At 42.7% G+C, this 24,399-nt stretch overlaps 1 protein-coding gene across 1 annotated transcript in view; it reads left to right on the top strand.

Moving 5' to 3' along the window:
* The first annotated feature begins 1,003 nt into the window (after positions 1-1,003).
* Positions 1,004-24,399, top strand: part of MBOAT1 (membrane bound O-acyltransferase domain containing 1) — a 56,798-nt gene continuing 33,402 nt past the window's right edge. Inside the window, exon 1 of the mRNA XM_058804998.1 lies at positions 1,004-1,120. Within this exon, the coding sequence (XP_058660981.1) occupies positions 1,031-1,120 (90 nt within the window). The 5' untranslated portion in view covers positions 1,004-1,030. The remainder of the gene's footprint in view (positions 1,121-24,399) is intronic.

Consider the following 24,399-nt stretch of genomic DNA (forward strand, 5'->3'; position numbering starts at 1 on the left):
CATTATAAGAAGATTAAACTATTAATATACGCATGAATTGTGTGTGCAGTGTGTGTGTGAGCACACAGCAAATGCCTGCAGTTTCAGCACTCACACACATCTGTAAATTGATGGATACAAAGGTGCACACAGAGAATATTCTACAGAGAGCAGGTGGCTCCAGTGTCTATTGCCATGTCCGTAGCACTTCTTTTAATCAAAACTTGGATTGAAGGCTGTCAGTGACCCAGAACAAAACATCCTTGAGTGCATCCCATTCAGTCATTTTGACTGCAACTACTTAGTAAACACACCCTTCCTGAAGACACTTTACTTGGTGTTTACATTTATGTTGTTTTAATGTACATTTGGGGTAATCGACCAAAACACCCAAGCAATAACCCTCTCCCTATATCTTTTTTAACGGCTGTATTTTGCTTGCCATGTAAACTCATCGCTTAAAGCTTACTGCTCATTTTTTTCCATTTTTTTTTCCCCCGCGAAGGGCCTCTGTATAAATAAATAAATAAATAAATAAATAAATAAATAAATAAATAAATAAATAAATTTGTTTGTTTGTTTGTTTGTTTGTTTATTCCTAGGACTGTTTTGGCTGTGACACCCCAAAGATCGGGGGGGAAGCTGCGAGTTCTGCCGGGTGCCGGAGAAGCAAGCTTGTGCTTTTGGCAGGAGTCTGGGGCCGGGACACCCCGCTCACGGCTCTCCTGGCGCGCCCGGCCGCACCGAGCCGGGACTCTGCACAGGGACACTGGGACACTGCACCGGGACACCGCACCGGGGCACCGCACCGGGGCACCGCACCGGGGCACCGCGCCCGCCCTGGGGCGGCGGCCGGCGGCAGATGCGGCCCCGGGCGCGGCGAGCGCTCCCCGCTGCCCGCCCCGGAGCCCGCCCCGCCCCGCCCCGGCCGTCGGCGGCGGCCCCGCCCCGCGGAGGGCCCCGGGCGGGCGGGCGCGGAGCAGCGGGAGCGGCGGGAGCGGGAGCGCGCAGGTGGCGGCGGGGCCGTGCGGCCGCCCGGGGGGGATGCGGCATGGCCGAGGCGCCCGGAGCCCCGCACCGCACCACCGGCTCCACCCTGCTGCACCCGCTGAGCGCGCTGCTGGGCATCCCGCTGGACCAGGTGAGGAGCGGGAATGCCGCGGGCCACGGCGGCATCCTCGGCCGGCAGGGAGGGACGGCGGGTCCGTGGCTGTCGCGCCGTGCCCGCCCGAGGGCCTCGCAGCAGCGGTAGGAAGGAGCGGCGTTGGGCGGGGGTCGGGCTGCTGTCACCGGGGAAGCGTTTCGTTTTTCCCGGCAATGCCTGGCGCTTCTCCTGCTCTCGCACGAAGTCGCTGCTGGATGCTGCTGGATGCTGTCAGTCACGGTGCTGGCTGACTGGGGCAGAGTTTGGAGTGCTTCGGGAGCTCGGGTGCTGGTCCAGCCCTGGGAACCGCGTGGGGACATGCGGGGTGCCCTGTAGGGAATCCTTACGTTCCGGCACTGCTTTCGTGGCTACGGGACTGTAGAAGGGAAGCTCAAAAGCCGCTTCCAACCTAGTCCAAGTGCCTGATGGAATCGCGAAGTGCATATATGGAGATAGGCAGAGCACACAGACACACAAGTGTTCTTCTGGGAGGGCAAGTTTGCATTAAATCCTTCACAGCATCATAAATTTTAGGCTGTGGTGGTGCTTTCTAATTCTTAATAGTCTCCTAGTTAACTTTATCCTTAACAGGCAGAAAAACGTTGCTCTCCCCTACCCCCTGCCTTTTATTGTCCCTGTGCCTGTATGCACCTGCTGCCTTCCTGCATTCTTTCAGCGACAAGGAAGTTCAGTCTGGAAGTTTGTGCTGGCCCGAAAAAGACTCCACCAAGCTACTAGGAAGCTGACCTGTGCTCTAAGAAACCAGGGCAGCAGAGGTGTGCTTGGTAAAATATCAACAGAAGATTGAGATTTATTTGCTTTCTTCTGTTTGCAGAGTGAGTGGTGCTATGTGTCATTTTTTACTACTGTTTGTTTTTAAAGCTGAGTAAGGAATATGTCGTTTTGTAGATTAAACTCCTTCATCTAACCATGCCAGTTTTCCCTTTTTTGACAGAAAACGGGTTTTGATGCAAGAAGAGAGATATGTTGCTCAACACTAAAACAGTCAAACAATAAAGGCCTGTAATTATCTGTGAGCCATTAGATTAGGAGAAGGCACATGAATAGTGATAGCTTCTATTTCGAGGTATTCCATGCCATGATTGATGAATACAGGAGCACCAAAGAAGCCAGAAGCAGCAAACATTTACTGTTCCAGCTTGTTTGTGGTGCCACAGTGTTCGTACAGAGTTAGGCTGACTCAGTTCCCAAACAATGAAGTCTTGACAGGCTGCAGTTTTTCTTTCTAAGCTTTGAAAATCTTGCCCTTCCATTCAGCTGAGGTGACACAAAGATGGTGTTGTCTGTGGAGAAGATTCTTCTCATGCTCTTCTGGGCCTGAGGACGCCTCACTGCATCTGGTTATGTGCTGTGTTTGTCCCTGGGCTCTGGTCTCATGGGTGCTGGTGCTGGGCACTTCTGTGGTGGCTGGTTTGAGTCTGAAGCCCACAGCAGAAAGCAGGGACCACTGCTCTGGGCTCAGCAGTGTGCCTGGGCTGTGTGAGTGTGCCTGGGTGTGTAAGTGTGGCACAGGGCTGTGTCAGTGTGCCTGGGCTGTGTGAGTGTGTGTGCAGGTGTGAGTGTGCCTGGGCTATGTGAGAGTGCCTGGGCTGTGTCAGTGTGTGTGCAGATGTCCCTGGGCTGTGTCAGTGTGTGTGCAGGTGTGAGTGTCCCTGGGCTGTGTCAGTGTGCCTGGGCTGTGTCAGTGTGTGTGCAGGTGTGAGTGTCCCTGGGCTGTGTCAGTGTGCCTGGGCTGTGTCAGTGTGTGTGCAGGTGTCCCTGGGCTGTGTCAGTGTGCCTGGGCTGTGTCAGTGTGTGTGCAGATGTCCCTGGGCTGTGTCAGTGTGCCTGGGCTGTGTCAGTGTGTGTGCAGGTGTGAGTGTGCCTGGGCTGTGTCAGTGTGCCTGGGCTGTGTCAGTGTGTGTGCAGGTGTGGCTGCTGTCCCTGCCATGATCCTGCTGCCTCAGGTGGCACAGGGCAGTGATGGATCAGGAGGAACCCCCCTTTTCTGGGCTTCATCACAGAACTGCAGCATAGCTGCAATGAAATAGAACTTTCCTCACCTGAAAATCCCCCTCTTTTATTGTCCCTGTGAGATTATGCCATCAATACTTTTTAAAATTTCCCCTGCTCCTCCTGCCCCGCTGCAGCATGCTGCTCCATGCCAAGCATCAGGTACTTCTGCTGTCCTGGAACAGGATATACCCACATTGTGGGTATGTGTGGGAGCACTGTGCCACCACTGTTCCCTCAAATCACATGAGTCTCAACTCTGACCTGCAGTGCTAAGACCCTCAGAAGCAAAATACAATCTTTTTAATATGACTCTTCTGCCAGGTGGATTGCTTCCCTTCCTCACAAGAATGAGAGAGTGTATTGCTGAGGAGGGGAGAAGTTTGGTTACTTGCTCCTCTGCACAGAATGGAGCTCTGTATATGAAAGACAACTTTGCCAGATCTGAATCCATGTGGAGCAGGGGCTGGTTTTACAGGAGCCCCTTAGTGCAGTGCTGGTGGGCTCTCTGTGCCTTCTGCTCAGTGCCCAAGCAGGGGAGGCATCTCTGCTTTGCCACTCTGTGTCTGCATCCTTGTGCTTAGCCTGTTGGAGGGTGACAGCCCCAATCTCCCTCTGCTCCCTGCAGCTGGCAGCTCCCTGTGGCTGGCCCTGAACCTTCAAAAATGCCAGGATGTGCCTGGACAGCAAGAGGTAGAGGTGGAGTTTAGACCCTCCAGATCACTGTGATATGTGAAAGCCATATGTCTCTGTGTTAAATGGACAGAGGACTTGTCCCTTCTTTTATACAGATGATTTTCCATGAAAACTGTGCTATGAGAGAGATTTCACTCTATGTAAAAGACCAGAAAAAGTGTTGAGCTGAAGGTCTGAGAAATTAAGGTTGTAATGGTTATCCTTTCATAGCTGGGGCAGAAAAGCTGTGGTAATGGTACTTGGAAAATGTTTTGTCATCTCAGAGGCAGCTGTTGTGTCACTCAATATGGGAAGCATGGATGACTGTGAAAATGTTGTTTTCCACATTGGTGGTTTTCTTAGGCAAAAAATTGAGACTTGGTTTTAAAAGCAGCCCAGAATTACAGAGGATGGAGCTCCTCTCTGCACTGTGTACCTGGCAGACTGCTCACATCTTGTTTAGGAGACAGCACTGCACAAGGACATAAAGGTGTTTTCTGCTTTAGATGCTGAAACAATCCTGATGTGTCAGCATGTATTTGCACATCTCTTCAATGGATGATTGATCTTTGAATTTAGCATTGAAATATTATTTTTAAAGAAGTGCTATATGTGGTAACAAGATTAATGATCTTGAAAGAGGATGAAAAGCCTCTCTGTGTTCAATTAATTCTCATATCTCAGGAAAGCAGACTTTGAAGTTTAGCTGACTTGTGTGCTAAAAATACCTGTCTAGGTCAATGATATACCTTCAGCAACATTTGCAAAAGAATTTTGGGGTGCATTATTTTCCATAGCATGTATTCCCCAAATCATTGATGCTGGAATATCATCCCTCCCATTTCCTTATACAATGACTTTTGGCAAAGTATATACTTTTTTGTTATACATGCCCAAAATCCCCAATTTCAGAATATAGTCCTATACCAAAAGTCAGTGAGATATGGGAAGTTAAACATTAAACTTTTAATACTGTAATTTATGTAAACAGAGTGTGTGCATGTAAAAATACTGTGAAGAAATAAATATACTGTTTCAAGCCACATTTAAAGTAAATTTAATGGCATTGTTTATTCATATGTAGTTTTACCGTGCCTTCCTAAGCTCTAGGTATCTTTAGAAGTAGTTCAGGCTCAGATGGTTAAGACACATGATTAAAAAGTTTCGCTTCCCAAGGTTATTTTGTAGTACCCTTCATTTGCAGGTTACTATTGCTTTAGAAGTAGCAACCCTAGTGCAAATGATCAACTGCTGTATAACAAACCTTACATTTTAACAGGTCTTGTTACCCTGACCTGTTGTCAGACAGTACCAAGGCTGTTACTTTGACAGAAATAAGTTCAGAGGAAATTCCCTCAAAAAAACGGTATGAGCATCTTCTCATGTTTATATCAGAGGAATTTTAATTTTGGTGTTTTCATTGATGAGGCTAGCCATGTTTCCCCAAAGAGGAAAAATAAAAAAGTCCACTTGAACTTAATTTTGGCTTTGTCTTCTGGTGGGAATGAAAAATTTTTCATTTTAATTCTTTCATTGTAGGTCATTTGCATATTTATATTTTGGCAGCAGTTTAAATAAAAAAAACTAACTGTGGAGGGATTCTGGGACACGTCTGAATCTTGGGATAGTTGGAGTATGAAAAATGTCTTTTCACCATTCCTTAAGTTTGAAAAACTCTCTGCACAAAGCATGCTGGTAAACTGGTTTAAAAAGGAGAAAGAAGAAAAAAAGTATATATATATATTTTAACTTTTACAAAAATCAGGGATGGTTTTATTAACCTTTTTTTTTTTTCCTTCTTTTCTGTCTGGCTTTAGTTTTACTTCTCTGCTTTCTGATTAACTAGTCAGAAGATCTGTTAGCCACAAGCCTCTTGGCATGACTTTTCTTATCCAGTTTTTGGGCAGTGTAAAGTCAAATAAAAAACTAACTTTCTAGGAACTTAACAGACTTTAGTCTGTGAACTTTGAGGATCCTTTAATGGCTGTCAATAGAGCCATTAAATGTAATGCTGAGGAAAGAAAGGTAATTTGTTACAGACCAAAGTGAGATAACTGAAGATGGAAGTTCATTAAAGATTTAAGTGGGGTTAGCATCAGGTTTTTAACTGAAAAAAGCTGCTCTGAAGCTCTGGAAAAAACTGTCATGGTTGGTATGAACTATGCTGCATTGCAATTTCCTAATGTTATCATTTTACAGTTCAAAAATTTACATTTCCATTTTGAATTGCAGCAGTATTTGTTACATTAAATCCCTCCCTGCCTAACACATTCAACTGCAAAAAAAACCCAACCAAACAAAAACAAAACAAAACAAAACCCCAAAAAACCATGTAAATCTTAGTTATTTGAGGAGCAAAAAGAAAAAATGAAATTTGAATTCAACACATTTATAGAAAAATATTACTTGCATTGCCAAAACCAACTTTAATTTTGAGCCTTTCTGACTTTTGAATACTTAGGTTTTATAAAACTGTTTTCCTTAAAAGAAATCATTAGCTTCATATTATAATGCCATGAAGGAGAAGGCATGATGTAAAAAACAGAGGAAGAAACTTGCTGATTCTCATTTGGGTCCCCAGTTAAACAAGTGCTTGTGAACAGGGCAGTTCATAGTGCATTTGCAGTAAATCCAGTCTCTTGTTTCAGTCCCTTGTGCAAGGTCCAGGAGTCTGTATTCTCCTGGGACAGAGGTGTGATACTTTCTTCCAAAGTTTAATGCTGTCTCCAAAGCATTTTTTTTCTGTTCAGGTCAGCTATCACTAACAATTGCAATAAATACATATTCTCCTCTGCTTTAGAAATGTGTGCTGCCTTTTCCAACATGTTCTCACTGTGTTTGGCACTGTAGTCTTGAACCTTATGGCTGATGTCTTGATACTATGAGTGTAAATATTTCCATATCCCTCATGCCTTGAAAACAAAGCCTGTCCTATTAAGTTTTTTAATTTGGCAAGGGACAAAATTGCAACTGGAATCAGCTGCTTACAATTTCCCCCCTTTTAAGCACTTTCCTTCTCATCTGTGTTAAACAAGATCTGGAAAAATAAACGTTGAAGGGCTGCATGAAGCTCCCTGAAACCTTCCCTTCGCATTAATCACGCCAGCGCTGATTTAGTGGAGCTCTGCAGCTATTTTGGGAAAATCTCAAGTAGTGGTGAAGACTCTTGGGCTCCAGCCTAGGGGAGCACAGAGCTGGCTCTGTGTTTTCGGGGGAGCCCCTGATGCCTAGGGATTGGTTGTGCATTTGCCAGCCTGGCACGGTGTTTAATCCTCTGGCTGCTCCTTGGCTCCTGTTCCAGTTCCCAAGGACGGGCAGCGCTGGAGGCAGCCTTGCCAAACTGCAAAGTGCTGCTGCTGGGCCCTGGGCAGGGCAGGCTGCAGCACTGGGCTTGGCATTGCTGCAGGAATCCAACCTTTTCTACTTGTCCAAAATCAAGGAACAGGTAACATGATTTTTAAAACGTGTCAATGGGCCATATTTTACTTTGGAGTGAAAAAAAAAATCCCTCTCTGTGTTTCTCAGTAGTTACAGATAACCTTGAGGGTACCAAACCTCATCTCCTGGATGCTTGGATAGTCTAGTGAGGGTCATTAAGGAGATCTTCCAGAAACTCAGGCCTGCTCTTAAAAGTACAGCCTGATGCAAAAGTTTCTACAGTTAGTTCACTAATAGTGGTGGGAGTGTTTATGTTAATATACAGCTCGGACCAGGAGTGTGCTTTGGGAAGGAATCCCTTTGCTGTCCTCACTGGGCACACTTTGGACACAAAGTGTCCCTGGAGCACCTACACAGGGTTCCTTTATGGGAATGAGAGGCCAGAGGGTGCTGCCCAGGGACCTGCAGTGCCTCAGCTGCTGAGGGGCACACAGCCCTCGGTCCAGCTCCTCCGACCTCAGGCCCTGCAGACCATGAGTCACATGGAGGAGGCACCTCGCCCTCAGCTGCTTTGCTCTTCAGAGCTGTTTTTGCTCCACCTCAGCACCTCAGTGCAGAGATGGACAAGGTGGAATTGTCTGACCTTCATCTGGTGGTGCCTTCAGCGAGGAGCACTGGTCAGGCTTGTTTGGTCACTGCTGAATGGGTGGAATCCAGCCCGTCCTGCACAGGGCTCGGCCAGGGCAGCCTCTGCCAACAGAGAGAGAGCAGCCCCTGGAGAGAAACAGCCCAGGGAAAGCCTTTGGGTGGTCCTTTCCCAAGTTTGCATCATCTCCCTTCTTATGACCTTGATTGGGAATGTTTATCTTCACCAGTCCTTTTTTCCCCCCCCGGCTTAAAGCATTTTACACAGCTTTTGCAAAATCACAGGTGAGCACAGATGCACAGCCAAAAGCACACATTCTGACATAAATGGTTTTTTTTGAAGTTTTTTGGATGGGGTCTACTTACAGTATGTTGTACCCTTAATGGATTTGGGTGGAAATATTATTTCTCTTGTGTTTTTGGCTTCCCTCACAATAAGAAAATTCCAGGCTTTAAAAGACCAATCTTAATAGTGTGAGGAGAAAAACCCTTGTAAACATATTTTTTAATAAAATATGTTGAATCATTTACAAATTTCCAAAGAATTTGTTCTCAATCATTCCTCTAAATGTTAGTAAAATACCCAAATAGAAGACCATTTTTAAAACCCGAATCCTAGGTATTAACTAGACAGTTTTCCAGCCAGGAAAAATTTTTATTTTTTTCTTCCACAGGAAATGGTACTCATTGTCCTGAAAACTTTTTATAAAGTTAATCAATCAGTCTGTGGCATGTGTGTTGCCATGCTATCTGGTCTGAGGCAAAACAAATACTAAACTTAAGACCAATTCTTAATTTCCCTCTTTCTGGTTGCTTTGTCCTTGTAAGATTTGGCGCTTACCTGGTGACAGACTGGCTGGATAATGGGAGTTTTGCCTGTGCCCTCATGTCACACCCTGCAGTGTAATGGGTGGGAAGCTGTCTCAAAGCATGTGAGCTGCCTGCCTAGAGGACTTCAGCAAAAAGCAAATAGACCTGAGTGTGTCTGGCTGCTAAATCCCAGACAAAGAGCTGGCAACCCGATGGAATAGCAAGTTTTAAATTTTTGATCAGCGAGAGATTATATTCTGTGGTCTTCAAGTTCAGTGAGTGTGTCGGGTTGGGGACATCTGGGATGGAAAAGGGAGGCAAGAAAATACTCTTTTAAATAATTTATTTGGATTACATGCAGAATACTAGAAAAACTAAATAACCATTTCAGGCCAAGAAACAGACTTCAAAGGCTGACTGTCATGAGCTGGGTGAGTCTTTGCTGCTTCCATAGGCCCTGGTCTTGTGACAAAGCAATTTCTTCATTTGTGGTTTCTTGCTCAAGTGCAATTTGGCCCTGGTATGCAGATAGGGCAGGAATGGGGAAGGCAAAATGACAAGGCAAAACCTAAAACAGTTGAGGACCCCCTGCTTTCAGTATTTCTTAAATAACTCCTGTGCTTATTTTCATGCTCATGTATTGTTTTTAAGTAAAACCTCTTATTTTTAAAGGATCACTGAGTAGAAAAGTTTTAATTTTTAACTCTTACATCTGGCTCAGATGATATTATAAACTGGTGAAGGTAGGTTGTTTTTTTTCCCTTTTACCAGTGTGAGGTAGTGTTAAAGAGAGTACAGCAGTGGCTGTTCATCTCATGTGCACACACACAGAGGGCAGATTCAAATCCCTGGCTCCTAGGGTTTGCACTAAGTATTTATACCAGCAAATTCCAGCTGATGGATCACTAATTTATCTGTTTTAGAGAGAGTTTTATAATTACTCTGCTCACTCACAAGTGGAGTTTAAGTAGTCTGACATTTACACTTCTCATGTGTCAGGGTTTCTCAGGGTATTTTGCCAACTATGCTGTGTTGAAATTGGAAACAAAGTGTAGACAAATGGAGACAGTGACTGAGAAGTTAAAGTTCATTTTTTAAAAGTTAAATTCAGTTTTTGATGGCAGCATTAGGCATCTACAGTGAGTTGTAGGCACTGTTAGGACCCACAGTTTTCTTTGCCTCAGTGTGTATGTTTGTGTTCATGCTAATTCTCTAGAGGCAAAAAATTGTGGTCTGTAGTTGCCACAGCAACAATAACACTGCACTCAGAGTATGGGTGGGTTTCCCCTACTTTGTACAAGAATGCTGAAAGTGTAGGCATATTGCTGTGAGACACTGTGAAACATGATAGACTCTTAAGAGAGAAAACACTTGTTTTTTGTTCAGAGAATATGATTTTAATTTTGTGTTACCTTTATTGCCACTTCTCTGATAGGATGTTATTTCCCAATTTGCAAACCTAACATTGCAGAGAGAAAAATGGACTCAGCTGTTTGGAAAAAGAAAGTTTCAGAGGTGTTCTGCTGATGCTAATCAGTAAATAAGATGAGGATTAGAACAAAGAATGCTCAAGGCAGAGTGACATAACTATATTTCTGTTCCATTGTGGTCAGTTTTGTCAATGAGAAGATGACTGTAGCTGTTCTTTGCCATGAACCAGGATGAAAACTGGAACTAGATAAAAGAGAAAAAAAATACAGGGTAAGCTTATTTTCTTAAACCTGCTAAAGCAAAGTGAAGGGACAGAGAGGTTTGCTTTAGAAATGTGACTTTTAAGAGGGATCATGGTGAAAGTGTTTGTGAGCGGCATGAAAGAAATGGATCTAGGCCTTAGAGTAATAGAATATGTTGAAAGATCATTTAGCTTCAACCCTTATGCCAGGGAACTTCCACTAGGCCATGTTACTCAGAGCCCAGGTGGCCTTGAACACCTCCAGGGACGGGGAGCTCACAGCCTTTCTGGTCAAACAAAGAAAGGACGTACTCCTTTCTGTCTCCCAGTGTTTCTTCATGTTGAGAGAGACATGTGATAGGCTGCAGATTCAACAGTGATTAAAACTGGGATGTTTTTCATGTGGTCCAGACCTGGCTGTGAAACCCTTTCAACAGGAGGCTGCGAAGGCCAAGAACTTGGCTAGGGCCAGAGTGGACTTTGATGTTTACATGACTGATATGAGTTTGTAGGGTAAGCACAGCTTAAAAGAAAAAGCTTTTGGAGGAACCTGTTCTTTTGCTGGCTCATCTCAGGGCTTGTTCCCCCTCCAGGCACTGTTTTCTGTCAGCCCTGCCTCTGGTGTTGCTGATGCCTTTGGGATCCCAAACCACTGCTGACAGTCCAAAGCATGGATGCTTCCATTATGGATGGCTGGCTCTGCTAGAGTCATCATCCCCTCCCAGACCTTGACTCATGCTGGGTTTATTCCTTGAGTTTCTTCACATGGTGATAATATAGCAGGAAGCAGCAGATCTCTGCAGGGAAGATTAGCCAACACCCAGGAGAGGTCACTTCTCTCACATCCCACTTTCAGGCAGCTCCAGCTGCAGCTGTCCTTCTGTTTATTAGTTTATATAAAAAGTAACTGGCTCCTTATATGTTTTGAAATGTATTCCCCTGTTGGGTTATCCTCTTACTTTTCTGTTCTGATTTTTAACTGCTGGGGGATTTTTGTCCATATGCTGAGCACTTCCCCTCTGTTCATTTCATGCTGCATATCTTTAATGCTGTATTTGATAGTTTCGTGATCTGCATATATTCTTTGAATAGATTATGCCAGCAGATGTCTGGTGAAGTCTGCCTTCATCCTTTGATAGGGTTCTGACATCCTGATCTGTAGTCTGTTATCTCTCTGTTTATCAGTCATACATTTTTATGTGCACCATTACCTCAGTCACCTAGGGGCCTCAGTCTTGTTTATTTTTTTGCCTAGATGGAGTTGAGTTAGTGTTTAAATGATTGTCAGGAGAAAAGAGATTCTGTATCTGCCTTCTCTCTTTCCTTTTCCTTTGGCACTTCAGTTTTTGAGCATAGTCCCTATTAAAGATGAGATACTTGCCCAGTTTTAGAAGACCCTAAATGGCAAGCGTGCCTGTATGCTGTGTCTAGGATCGTGTTTTTGCCATGGCTTGGAGAATTTCTGTCTATGAGACGAGGGCCTCATTTATTTGCTGACAGGTGAAACTAGTGGCTTGTGGCCTGGAGAAGCTTCAGGTGGTCTTTGGGGACCCAAAGGGGTCTCTGGTCACCTCCAGCTCCTGGATCTCCTCTCTCTCATCCCATATAAACTCCGTGCTGCTCATTGCTCCCAGCACCAGAGAAACTGAAACCCTCCCCACATCCGAATCTGCACCTTAGTGCTACAGCAGCAGTGGGAAGAACACCATGTGCATTTTGAGATAATGAAGTTTGCTAAAAATCAGACCTGAAATGCTTTCTCAATGTGCCTCTGAGATACCCAGATGTTAGGGGTATAAAACCTTGTGATAGAGAAGTGGAAATACATTTTGTAAGCCAGCTGGGCAGATCGTGCAATGTCCTAGTTCTTTCACAGCATGTTTTTTTAGGCTTTATGTGTAAAGCACTTGCTTGAAAGGGAAATGATAATTGTTTATGCAACTTAAAGGATTGTTGAATTTCTTTTCCCTGGCTATGTTCAAATTCTTATGGTATTTTGAGAAGAGTTCACTCGGAGTTTTTGGAATTTTGTTGTTGTACTTTGTTTCTTGGATAATAAGTTGCCTGTCACTGCACAGTAGCACCATCACTGCAATAATTTTAAAATGTAAGGACATTCTTCTCTTTTTTCCCTAACTCTTGAAGAGGAAAAAGTGAGACTTATTCCTGTTGCCTAAGAAAAGCAAGTTAAGTTTCTGCTATTGCTGACTCATAAGCATGGCAAGAATACAAAAATACTATGGTTAGGTAAAGGTGAGTGAGTTTTTTCCTCCTCATATCACAGTTATCTTTGGAAAATATCAATGTTATAAACCAAAGCTCTGCTGCACTGCATGCAAATAGAACTACAGATCTCCAGTGGGGGGATATGTAAAGAAGGCTTTAATGAGGCCAGGAAATTAAATATTTTTTCTTAAATATAGTATAATGCAAATAAAATTAATTTATAGCAAAAGCCAAATATCTCTTTTTTGTTTGTTTGTTTGCATTTCTTTATTCACGAACTGATGCTTGATCATGCTGTGTGTTTTCCTGTTAGTTTTTGTTTTGATTTGGTTGCTAAGTTTGAAAACTAGGAAATGTGGGGTTTTTTTTGTTATCATTATTTGTTTGTTTCATTTGAGGGGGCAACCCCTCAAATTCCTTCAGAGCATGCCTTTTTTGAAAGGTACTGATGATTTCCAAATATGTTAGTTTAGTGGTGGTTGAGATGCTTGACTTGTGCCAAGTCCTGAGCACTTGTCATCTCCAAGTAACTTGTTTTCAGTAGTGTCTGAAGCTGAGTGCCTAAAATTAGACATGCTCCTAAGTTCAGCTTTCAGAGATACTTGCTGTAGATGTAAGGTGCTTGTAACAGGCACAATTAAGCAGCTGGGGTTATGTTCTTGTCTTTTTGCATGGTTCACCATCCAAAATAAATGACCATGGAGCAACAAGTATGCTGCAAATTCTGAGTAGAAATAAGGAAGGAGGAAAAAAGCCACAACAGGATATTGTCACTGTGCACATTTTGTTGGTGTCTTCTCTTCCTGCCATGGTTCTGAAGGGATTAAAAATAAGTCTGCAGCCCACATAAATGAAGACTAGACAAACATGTCATATATTGAAAAAAAGGGCAATAATTTTACTTTTAAACTGTAGAACAATAGAAGGACCAGTATTTTGTGGTTGTGAAAGTGAATATCTAGAGCTGGCAGTTAACAGAGGTTTGCAGATTCCACATGGTCACCGTAATAGCAAAGGAATTAAATGAAGATAGTTGTGTTTGAATTAGTAAAAAAAGAAAAAAAAAGCAGCACATACAAAGTTCTTTGGAAATAGGCTAAAAATTAAGAAAATAGCTGTCTAGAAAATCTGCTGGCCAGCAGAATCAAGTGCCTTGGGGGAAATGTGTGACTCGGCAAGCTGCTGGAAAATATAAAGTTTTCATTGTTTTTGGAAGCAAAAAGAGTGAGTTTTACTATCTCTTATGTTTGCAAATATAATTGTCTAAGTATAAACTGAGTTTCCCAATTAAATGGTTCTGACTAAGGTTTACTGCCAAAAAATGTGATTGTGCATGTATTTCCTGCCCTTGTGCTATGCTTCTTTTTTACCCCATGTGATAAAACCTCTCTAAAGTACATCAGGTTGAGGTGACTGAAAATTAATTCTAAAGGAAAAAAAAAATCTCTGCAGATTCACTGCACATTTTCCCTGGCCCTCCCTGCTGGCTTCCCAAAAGTTTTGTGTGTCCTCTTCTGCCCGTGGAAGGTAGCTGGGAATACTTTCTGTACCTCTTCCACCAAATTCTGTTGGCTGCATTGCTGGAGAGGGTATGGTCTCCCTTTATTTTGCTAGGTTGGAGCATAAGACAGCAACATAGATCTTCACCTTTCCGTGTTGATGTACCCCAATATTGTGTTTGTGTGCTTGTCTGAAGCATTTGCTTTGCTCTTCACTCCCTCTGCAAGGGCTGTTCCTGTGCATTTCTGAGACAGAAAACTGCTTGGGCAAGGAAGAGGACAGGAAGAAGCGAGGTTGTAGCATCTGCCTGGGGAAGCAGGAAACCGAATGTGTTTGACTATGCCCATTGTGTGGGAGCATTGTTACCCCAAAACTCTTCCACACGTATCTAGCACTAGATATGCTAGTTTGCTTTTCTCCTGACTGGCCCATTTTGTATTTTTTTTTTTTTTCGTTCATTTGGTTTTAGGTTTGTGTTTTGTTTTGTTTTATCCCAGTTCTGTTTCAGGCACTTGAAATTAGTGTAGAATACCAGCTTCTGGAATACGAAACCTTTTTATGATGTCTTCAAGTGTTAAACCAAAAACTGAAGTGTGAGAAGCTATGGGTCATTTTTGAAAACTTCATTTCTTACAACTAAATGTAGTCCAGTTTCACAATCCAGGGATTTCTTTTTGCTTCTGGTAAAGTGAGTGTGTGTAGTATAAATACTGTTTATAAATCTGCACTGTACATTTCTGCATCTAAACTTACTAAACTTAAAGTACTTTTACAGTAGAAGTACCTGTTTTAGAGTTATGCTTCAGAATTTGATGAATTCCAACCTAGAATTGTCTTTTTTCCTCATTGGAATGAAAAGAAATTTAGATGGACAAGTTCTGCTATCTAGATGAGTGTAAGCACAGATAAAATCTATCCTTTTCTCTAGCAAAGTCCATGCATAAACTTTTTAAGCACATCCTAATAGGCTAATTTTACAGCACCCTTGTTTTAAGTTCCTATGAACATGACTCGGTATTTAAAGACAGGATGTTCCAGATTTTCTGTGTTTAAGGGCCTAATAAAGGGTTACATAATACCATTGCAATGTCTGAAAAGTTTAGTCTTTGATCAAGCCACTAATTCCAAGGATAATGTGCTTAAATTTAGCACAGTGCTGACAGTTTCTACAGTGGGGAAATAAACCAACTTTCTTTTGGCATAAAATAACCTTTCAAGTTGGCACTTTTTTCCCCTCACTGATATTTGTTTCTTTCTGTTGTGTGCACTTACTGGGACATCACTGGGCGAATGAGAACAAAACTGCTCTGTTTGTATTGGTTTGTTTTTTTAAAGACCACTGACATTTTTCTATAGAAAAGGAACTGAAAATAGAATTGCACAGACATTGCAGCAGCAAGAATGGGGCAAGTTATTTTAGATGTGCCAGTTCCCATTCTACTGACGGATTGCACTTTAAGCCTACTGTTTTATTTTTAAATTGATGAATATGTGCGGGCTCAAGGCTTTCATCTGGCCTGAAAGTTAAGTGTGTTGCTGAATTGGGACTTTACAAACACTGCTATAAGGATCCTGCCATCTCTGCATTCAGGCAAGCCCCGTTGGTATTTGGGGAAGATAATTTACATTGAAGTCACAGAAGAGTGGTTGGGTAGACAAACATTTGTCTGTATGCCTTCTTTGTGTTTTGAATAAATCAGCTGTGTACTTATCAGTTACACAGACAAAATGAAAAGGTGCTTGGCTTACTGTGTTTTGTTCTAAGTTTTTAAAAACTAAACATTTAAATGTTGTGGGAGATAAATCAGGTCTGTGTTGATGCTATTCTTAGTGCTGCTTCTTTGAAGTTGCCTACTCAAGAACGCACATGTAGAAACTGGGCTGAAATCTCAGGATCAGTGCTTGAGGCTGGTGAGCTGAATCATGTCTAATGAGACCTGTCTTGGTCCTGCTTCCTTTTTGGTGCTGTGGTGTCCATCCCTTGTCTGTGGTGGATGAAGGGACACCGTGTTGTGGATTGGGAGCTCAGCAGTGCTCTTGAGAGGAGGTGTGGAAATACCTGTTTGGGATTTGGGGCATTCATCACTTCTGAAAAGACTAGCTGGGGTCAGTATCTGTTACCCAAGAACTCCTTTGTGAGAAAAAGGTGGGGAAGTGGTGTATTTAATGATTATGGAAGGATCCAAGCTCCAGATAGGTGCTGAGCCCTGCAGGTGGCTTAGAAAGAGAGGGGGGAAGCAGTGCTGTGGTGATCCCCCCCTGGGAACTTCTTAGAGTTCTAGGGACTTTCAGAGAAGGCTTTGCAGGACTCAGGTGTCTGCTTTGTTGTATCTTAGTCTCCTGTAGGTATTTTCTATGTTTCTGTTAGTTTTCACTTAAGCATCTCTCTCCTAACTTTACATATGTTTAAGTGGGGCCTTCTGAGCATACCTGACAGAAGAGCTGGAGTGATGGAGTGATGTGGTGATAGAGGGCAGATGGTACAAGATGCCATCTTTCCTATCAAAAGTTCTTGATCCAAGGGACTCTTTTGTGAAGAAGCAAGGCTGGTAGTTCTGGTATTGGGTTTTTTTGCTTGCTAATTTTGTTGGGATTTTTTTTTTGGTGTGCCAAACTTCTTGTTTGGATAACAACACTTCAATCCTCTTTTCCTTTTCTTATTAAATTATTCTCTATACTCTGACCTTCTAGCTGTAGTTCTGCTTTTAGACATGTCTGACACGTAATACTGTGAAATACCCCACCTGCATAGAAGTATGTAAAATTATTCTTTTTAAGTATTTTTGGACTTAAGGTACTGTTATTAGTGTGCTGCCTCTCTGCTGAGCAGTCTGAAGAAGCAAGACAGATCTTCTAATAACCTAGAGGCATTCTGGTTTAAAAGAACCACCAGGATGACTTAAGGCTCCAGATTGTTTGATTTTCCTGCTGTTCCTATTACAGGTAGGAATTAGTGCTGACTATCTTAGATACAAGGGAATTTCATCATTTGGCATCACTTGCTGAGAGAGCAGTAATTAATGAGGTACAGGTAGTGGCAGAACGTTGCTGCACAGAAATGATCATTGCTTAAACATCTGCTCAACATACAGAGTCATTACAGCTCAATGTGAGAGCTGTTGACAATGAGCTAAAGCTGTTTTTGGATCAGGTCCACGTATTAAATTTATCAAAGGTAAGAGTATGGGAGTGTGACTTAGCATTATGATGTAGATTTGACTTCTCAAGCTTACTTTTGACTTAAATGTTTTTCCTTTAAAATTTTTGATGACTCAGGGTTTAATCTTTAATTATATTTTGTGTCCTGCTAGTGATTATTCTGCTAGTGGTTTCATAGAGGTAATCCAGAAAGAACATCTGTTTCAAGTTTACAGTCTAAATCATGGAAGGATATTTGACCCTGTAAGTAGGGAAACAGAATTTACCCAGGAAAACAGCACAACAAGCCAAAATACTGTCAGTTTTGTATATTCGACTTCACCAACTCCATTTTCTTCATCCAACTGCACAAAAAATGCCAAGGCTGTGACAACTTAGTGCTGCTTCTGAAGAGGACAATAATCTTTAATTAGTCATGCATACATGCTTTTTTTCTGTCTCTGTCTCTCCCATGACAGAAATTCTGTTTTCAAGCCTTTGCCTCTGCCCCCCCAAAATCTTCCATAGGACTCCTACAACACAAAGCCAGAGAAATAAGCTGTTTCTGTATAGTTCTGGAGATGTGACATGTCAGCAGTGGAATCAGTATTTCCCCAATGTAAGTTAATTTTTCTCCCCTCTGATCCACGCTGATTGCAGTCTGCAGTGCCTGGCTATGAACAGAAGATACAGCGTCCTGCAAGTGACAGTCAGTTCTGCTTCCTTTACAAATAAAAGCCTCTTTGTGCTGGCTCCCAGTGCACTGAGCTCTGTGCAAAGCAATACCACTGTGGGCAGTAAGGGGAACTGCATGAACTGTGTTACACAAATCCTTTTCCTCCATGGAAGCCTGGGTCAGAACTCTAGCAGTGGGAAACTTGACATGGTCTCTATGGTATTGCCCTCCTTTTTGGAGGTGCTTGTCCCCTCCCTGTGTAGAGCTGAATGATCTCTGCAGAGGATATTTGTCCTTATAGTTCATAAAAATAGTCTGAAAGATCAAAATATTTTGAGAAATTTCAGCAAGTATCAGATATCTTTGAGATCTGATTAAAGACTATTCCATCTCTCATTCTTAACACGCCCCTTCTAAATATCACACTTTTGATGTTATGAAATGCTATAATAACAGCAGGTCTGTTTTTCAACATCAAAGTAGAAATGTCTCCTGCAAAGTGAACTTAAATATGTTGTTTGCCAGGTGTCTTTGGTTATATGTGCAAAATAATCTTTTAAACATGGAAAACAAATTACTGCATTTCTGTAGCTCTTGTTTTATTCTTTGGAAGAAAGGCATCACCCTGGAAGATGGGTCTGATCTCTGGCAGAGTGGAATGCTTTGTAATGGCATTCCCTTTCCAAAATACTACCCAAGCACTGTTGTACTCCACAGACAGTGGTTTGACTTGAGCTGGCAGTAGTTTCTGTTAGCAAGGTTCTTTACGCTTTTCCAAATACTGAAAAGAGATGTCTGGTTGTCTGTGCTAAGTCTGTGAATAGAGGAGAAAGTCTAATTTATGATAAAAACCTTGTAGCAATCTTCTAAAGCAGTGCTTAGAAGCTCATTAGTACATGGCAACAGAGTATCTTCACCATGAGATGTAACTTCATCTTTATACTGAACCACCATGAGAGGCCTCTGCTCTCACACTTCTGTTCAGCAAATGAAATGCAGATTTAAACTTTTATTCTCTCATTTGGCTGATAAATCCAAGGTCTGGAATAAATTAGAGGCATCTTCTGCCATATCTCTAACCCAACTGCATCATCTGCTACATGTAGAAGTGGACATGGACCTGGATGCTGGCTGGGAATATTCTGACAGCCTAGCTGTGCTCAAACACACTTGTACCTCTCTCTGGGAATGTGTAAATGTGCAATATGCCTATTTTTTATCCACAGACTGTGCCCTTGAGGACACATCAGCACCTTGTCATCAACAAGGGGCAAGTTAGCAGTGTGACTGATTGTAGTGATTGCCAGAGTAACAGCATTAACAGGAGTTTTGCTTACAGAGGATGGTCTGATTTGGGTAATGGACTTAATTGGCATTTGGAGTTTGGAGAGAAACGTGTGGTCAATTTGTTATATCCTCCTAGATTTCTGGAAAGTGAGATCAAATTTTCTGCAAGCCTAAGGGAGGAAAAATGTAACAGAGGGAAAAGAAAGTATTTTTGTGGTCATAACTGAATGCAGGATATTTCCTTCTGATACTTAACTGTAAGGAAAAGGTTAAAAGCCCTAAAATAAGAGGCTATGTGTTTGTACTTAACTATCTCTTCCTAGAGTGTGATCTAGTAACTCTCAACTGTGTATTGCCACTTTTTCAAACAGGGAGATTTGCAGATGCAAGGCTTATGGGGTGAGCAGAACTGAAACTTCCTGAAATGGGTTATCAGTAGCCTACCTTCAACTACAAGAAGCAGTGACCAAAACTCTTGGTAATGATTTGGTATAAAGGTGTATAGTCAGATTTTGTCTCCTCTCATAGTTTCTGTTTCCTATCTCAAGAATTTCTAGCTAGGAAAGGCACTTTCTCTTTTCTCCTTTTCAGATTTTTGTGGAATTTTTTCTCAGTAATTTTTCAGTGTACTAAGCAACACTTTACCTCTCTCTTTGGAAATCCTCTATGGCTCCATGGCTTTCCTGTTATAGGGATTTGACAAGTTACTACTTTTGTTTGATGTTTTTTTTCCTCCTTCCCAGCCTTCACCATGGAGCCATTTTGCCCCCAACACAAAAAGTGATAATTGCTCCTATTCAGTGTTATCAACATCAGGCTCATGTCCTGCAAAGAGTGAAATTTTTAGATGCACCTATTTAACTCCAGGTATTTGGAACCTTTATTTTGTGATTCGCCAGCTGGCATTTGCCCTTAGAAGTGCCCACTTGCATATGGTTAATTGGATCAAATAAAATACTGAGCAAAAAATTGTATGGATTTCCTCTGAGAGTGGTTAGGAAGTTGAGGAGATGACTTGCTATGTGAAAGGCCCTGCCTGTTGATGGAGATGACTGAAAAGGTGGCTCCAAATCCCTAGGAGTTAGTGCTTCCCCTTCACACAGCACCAGTCCAGTGTTTGCCAGGTTTCATCCTGTTAAAAATGGGAGAAGATACAAAGGCTCAGGACAGATGGGACTGACCTTTTATGTGCTTTGAGGGATTGGATTACAGCACAGTCCAATAGGGGGATCTTGAAACCACTGTGTTTGGCTATTCTTGCATCAACATCATGGGTGCTTGGTGGGTTGGTTTGACCTGATTGCTAACTTTGTGTAAAACTCAGATTTGCTATCTAAACATCACTGCTGAGTTATTGCTACTACAGAATTTGAAAGAATACGAGGAGGAACTACAGTTTATTTTTTTCCTTTGTTGTTCATACCTGCTCTGGATCCATCAAGCCTTTTAAAGTTGAGACTAATAAAGAATTAAAGGATTAATTAAGCAGACAACAATAATGATCGACTCGGTTGCACTGGAGCTGTTCCAGATTTTCTCTCTCTCCAGAAGTGTGGATATCTTGTTTCTGTATTGCAAGGCTGTCTCCAGCTGGCTGTGACTCAGACACAAGTCTTCCAGATGTCGTTGCAGAATACTGTGATGAGACTGCCTTTCTGTCTTCCAGTGTTCAATCATGGAAAATGAAAGGAAGATACTGTCTTCTTTTGGCACCATATCATGTGCTCTGATTCCTAATTTTATTACTTCTTATTCTCTAGAGCATGGAAGAAAGTGACTGTAAAAAGCAAAGGTGTTTCCTTTCTGCTAGCAATCTTGAAAGCAGATGTGCAAAATTTTGGTGGCAACACCAAAGAGATGTGGCTAGCTAAAAGCATGTGTCAAATGGCTTGCAATGCTGTAAAAGGTTAATTGGCATATAATTTTTATTTCCATGTTGTTTTTGCCTGGACACCATTCATCAGTGTTCAGAAGCCCTGAATTTTCTGTTTATAAAGTGTTTTTAGCAACAGTGGAAATAACCAAAAGGGAATAGTATGAATCCTTTTCTCTTTGGAAAGGGAAAGGAAGGAAAGTGTGACTTAGTTCACTTGTGATGCAGCACAACATTTGTTAAATTCTTAGGGATCTGTTTACTTGGATGCCTTAAGTATGTAGAATGAAGGATAAAACTAATGTCAAATAGAATGCAGTAAAGTCTCTGTCAGATGAACTGTCAGCCTTTGTGTGCATGCATGTGAACACTGCATGTGTTTAAAATGGTACCTAGAAATAACTAAGTAGAGGAGGTTATATGAAAAGCTGTTGCATCCCTCTATTCCCTTGTGTAGTACTGGTGATCTATGAATAGCACACTCTGAAGGTACATATCTATAAGTAACCTGAACAGAAAGAGAGATAATAATTGTTTTCATTCTTCCTCTGTAAGTTTCCCAGGCCTGAAGCTGGGAAGAATTCTCTTCAACTGAACTGAGAATCTCCACAGTGTAGAACAGAGCAAGTCTGGTCCATTGCCAGATTATTGCTTGCTGAGTGCATTGGGCCTGTGATGTTTGGCTGCTGTGCAGGAACAACCCTTAGAAACCAAAAACTCATTGAAACATGAGGGTGATGTTTTGGCCTGGTACAAGGCTTTGCACTGACACTTGCTGAAAGAGCATGGAGTCTGGGTTAATTGTCTTGGTTCATTTGCACAACAAAATGCAGGTGTGACAGTGGCATGGTTGGTAGCACAGGTAACACATACTCAAAGGCCAAGGCAAGCAGGAGCACGTGTATGTGAGGCTGCTGAGCTGCTTGTGATTAAGTCTCTGCCACATTATCTGCTGCTGCTGCCACTGTCATTCCCTGCCTTCGCTGTTTAAATAATGCTACAAGTGTGTCTGCTCTGGGTTCTTGCACTTTCCTTATGCTGTGTGTGTGTGAGCCTCTGAGATCCCAGCATCCTTAACATCTCAAACTGGGCTTACAGGGGCTGAGTGAAAGTAAAAAGCAAATGCCTGCTTATCGTGATGGCTTTTCCTGGTGTAAAGTTTCTGTGAGTGGTGCTGCACAGAGGGGGTATTGTCTTTCAAACAACCAACCACATCAGTTTCTGTGAGTCTTTGCACTTTCCTTCTTTACTCCAGATCAGAGAAGCTCTGCATGCCACAGAGTTGAGCTGCACTGGATGTGCCAGTGTGACCCCAAGCTGGAGCAGGATGGGGGGATTAAGGTTCACTGAATTGTCACTGATGAGCTGGCACCCATCAGTCTTCTCCCTGTGAGGGAGAATCTTGACACTTTCTACCCTCTTTGGAATATACTTTGCTGTCATCTGCTTTGGGTGGTGAGTACTTAGTCACCATTTAGACAAGACTTGGGTAAAAATAATTTTAAACTTCACATCAGCTCTTTTGGATTACATCTTTTTAATCTGAAGGCTCTTCCACTTGCTTGGAAAGGATGCAATCAGAGCAGCCCTGTAGGGGCTTCAGCATTTTCTGCTGCATCCCTGTCTGTGGAAGGGTGGGAGCAAGGTTAGCATTTTGAATGTAACTCTATGGCAACAGACAAGTTCAGGATTTCTACTACAGCATCTGGATTTTGTGAGACCTGTGCAATTTTGTTCTTTTTGTTCTCCAGGTCTTGCACTAAAAATGAAAAGTACTTGCTTTGGTTATAATTCTGTGATACTGTTTATTATAAATGCTGCTTGCTTGCATGAGCAAGAAATAAATTGATATTGTCTCTGCTCCAAACAACTAGAATTCAACATACCTAAATATTTAAATTATTGCATTATTCTATTGCATGACTGCCTGCATCACTGAAATAGAGCAACTGCACCAATGGAGCCAACAAACCTTTAATGGAAGCATTTTCATGAACAGCCAACACCACGTTGGACGTGGTCCACCAGAATAAAAGCACTTTGGGGCTATAGTATCTTGTTAAACGCATTGTAAATGTTTTTGACAAGAAGCCTGGCAGAATCCAACCAGCCCTGGACAGCCAGCATGTCAGAGCATTTCCGAGTGAGATGTATTATTCTGTCCTGAACTGATAGCTTCGGATAATCCTCTAATCCAAGTGATTGCTTAAATGTTGCAGCCTGCTTAGTTTTGCTTGGTCTGGGATGACTTGCTGCTGAAGAGCTCAGGGTGAATTAAAAAAAACCCCAAAAGATTAAAAAGAAGAAGAAAAAACAAAAGAACTGTGACACTGTGACTGAATAAATGAATTTACCTCCAGCTGTCCAGGGTCCAGGCTGGACTTAAGGATGTTGTATCCCAGTGGTGTATTTGCTCTGTTAGAGACAGCTCCTGGCTCTGTTTTGACTGTGACTTTGATCTGTTTTTCCTCTGACTTCTGGGATTTTTGCTGAGGGCATCAAAGAGAAGGTGACTTGAAGAAGGCAGCGTGATGTCAGTTTTGCTCGGGAGGACACTGAGGCTTTTGCTTGTCCTTGTGCCTGACAAGAGCAGCCTCTACTCCTGTCCTGTTTGCCCTCTGCATGTCTTGTGCTCCCACTGCCATCCATACCTCCTTGCAGCGAGGCCAGACTGATTTTCACATGCAGTAATCAAAGAACATTTGAGAAGCATATTCCTTTAGGTGTCTGCTGGATGGCAGAGCAAAGTTGTTTGCACTCAAACCACAAAACAATGGGGAATTGGAAGGCCTGTGTGGAAGATGCTGTGGAATGGAGGAATTCAGCTAGCGTGGCTGCCCTGTTCTCGCTGCTAGTGAGCAGTGTTACATCAGCATTGTTGATCTTGCCCTTGTGTTGGGGTGGGGGACAGTCAGGTGCTGGGGTAATATTTCAGTCCCAGACTGCTTCCTGCCCCTTACCCCTCGCCAAGAGGATTGAGAAAGGGAGTGATGTGCCCTGCACCTGGGCAGGCTGGCAGCAGAGCGGAGCCTTGCTCCAAGGAGAGCGAGAACCACCAGAGCCCAGCTGTACCCTGGGGCAGCTGGAGCCTGACCTTCCTCATCTGCTTCAGGCTGTGTGCCTGTTGTATTCATATTGTTGTTATCATATTTCTAGAGTCCCATACCTTCTGGGTGGTTTTCTCATAGCAGTGTTGTTCCTGCTTCTTCATCAGGGCTCCTCCAAGGCTCTCCCTGACTGGCCAGCCCACCCCCCTTTTATCCCAGTTATCTTCATTAGCCACAGCTGCTGCCCAGTTAAGGACATCACAGCTGCAGCCCATTTAGAACAACTAGGATCGGGGCAAGGCCACTTATACACTACAGATATTTTACTAGGACTCC

The sequence above is a fragment of the Ammospiza caudacuta genome, chromosome 1 (genome assembly GCF_027887145.1).
Source record: "Ammospiza caudacuta isolate bAmmCau1 chromosome 1, bAmmCau1.pri, whole genome shotgun sequence".
Classification (NCBI taxonomy): Eukaryota; Metazoa; Chordata; class Aves; order Passeriformes; family Passerellidae; genus Ammospiza; species Ammospiza caudacuta.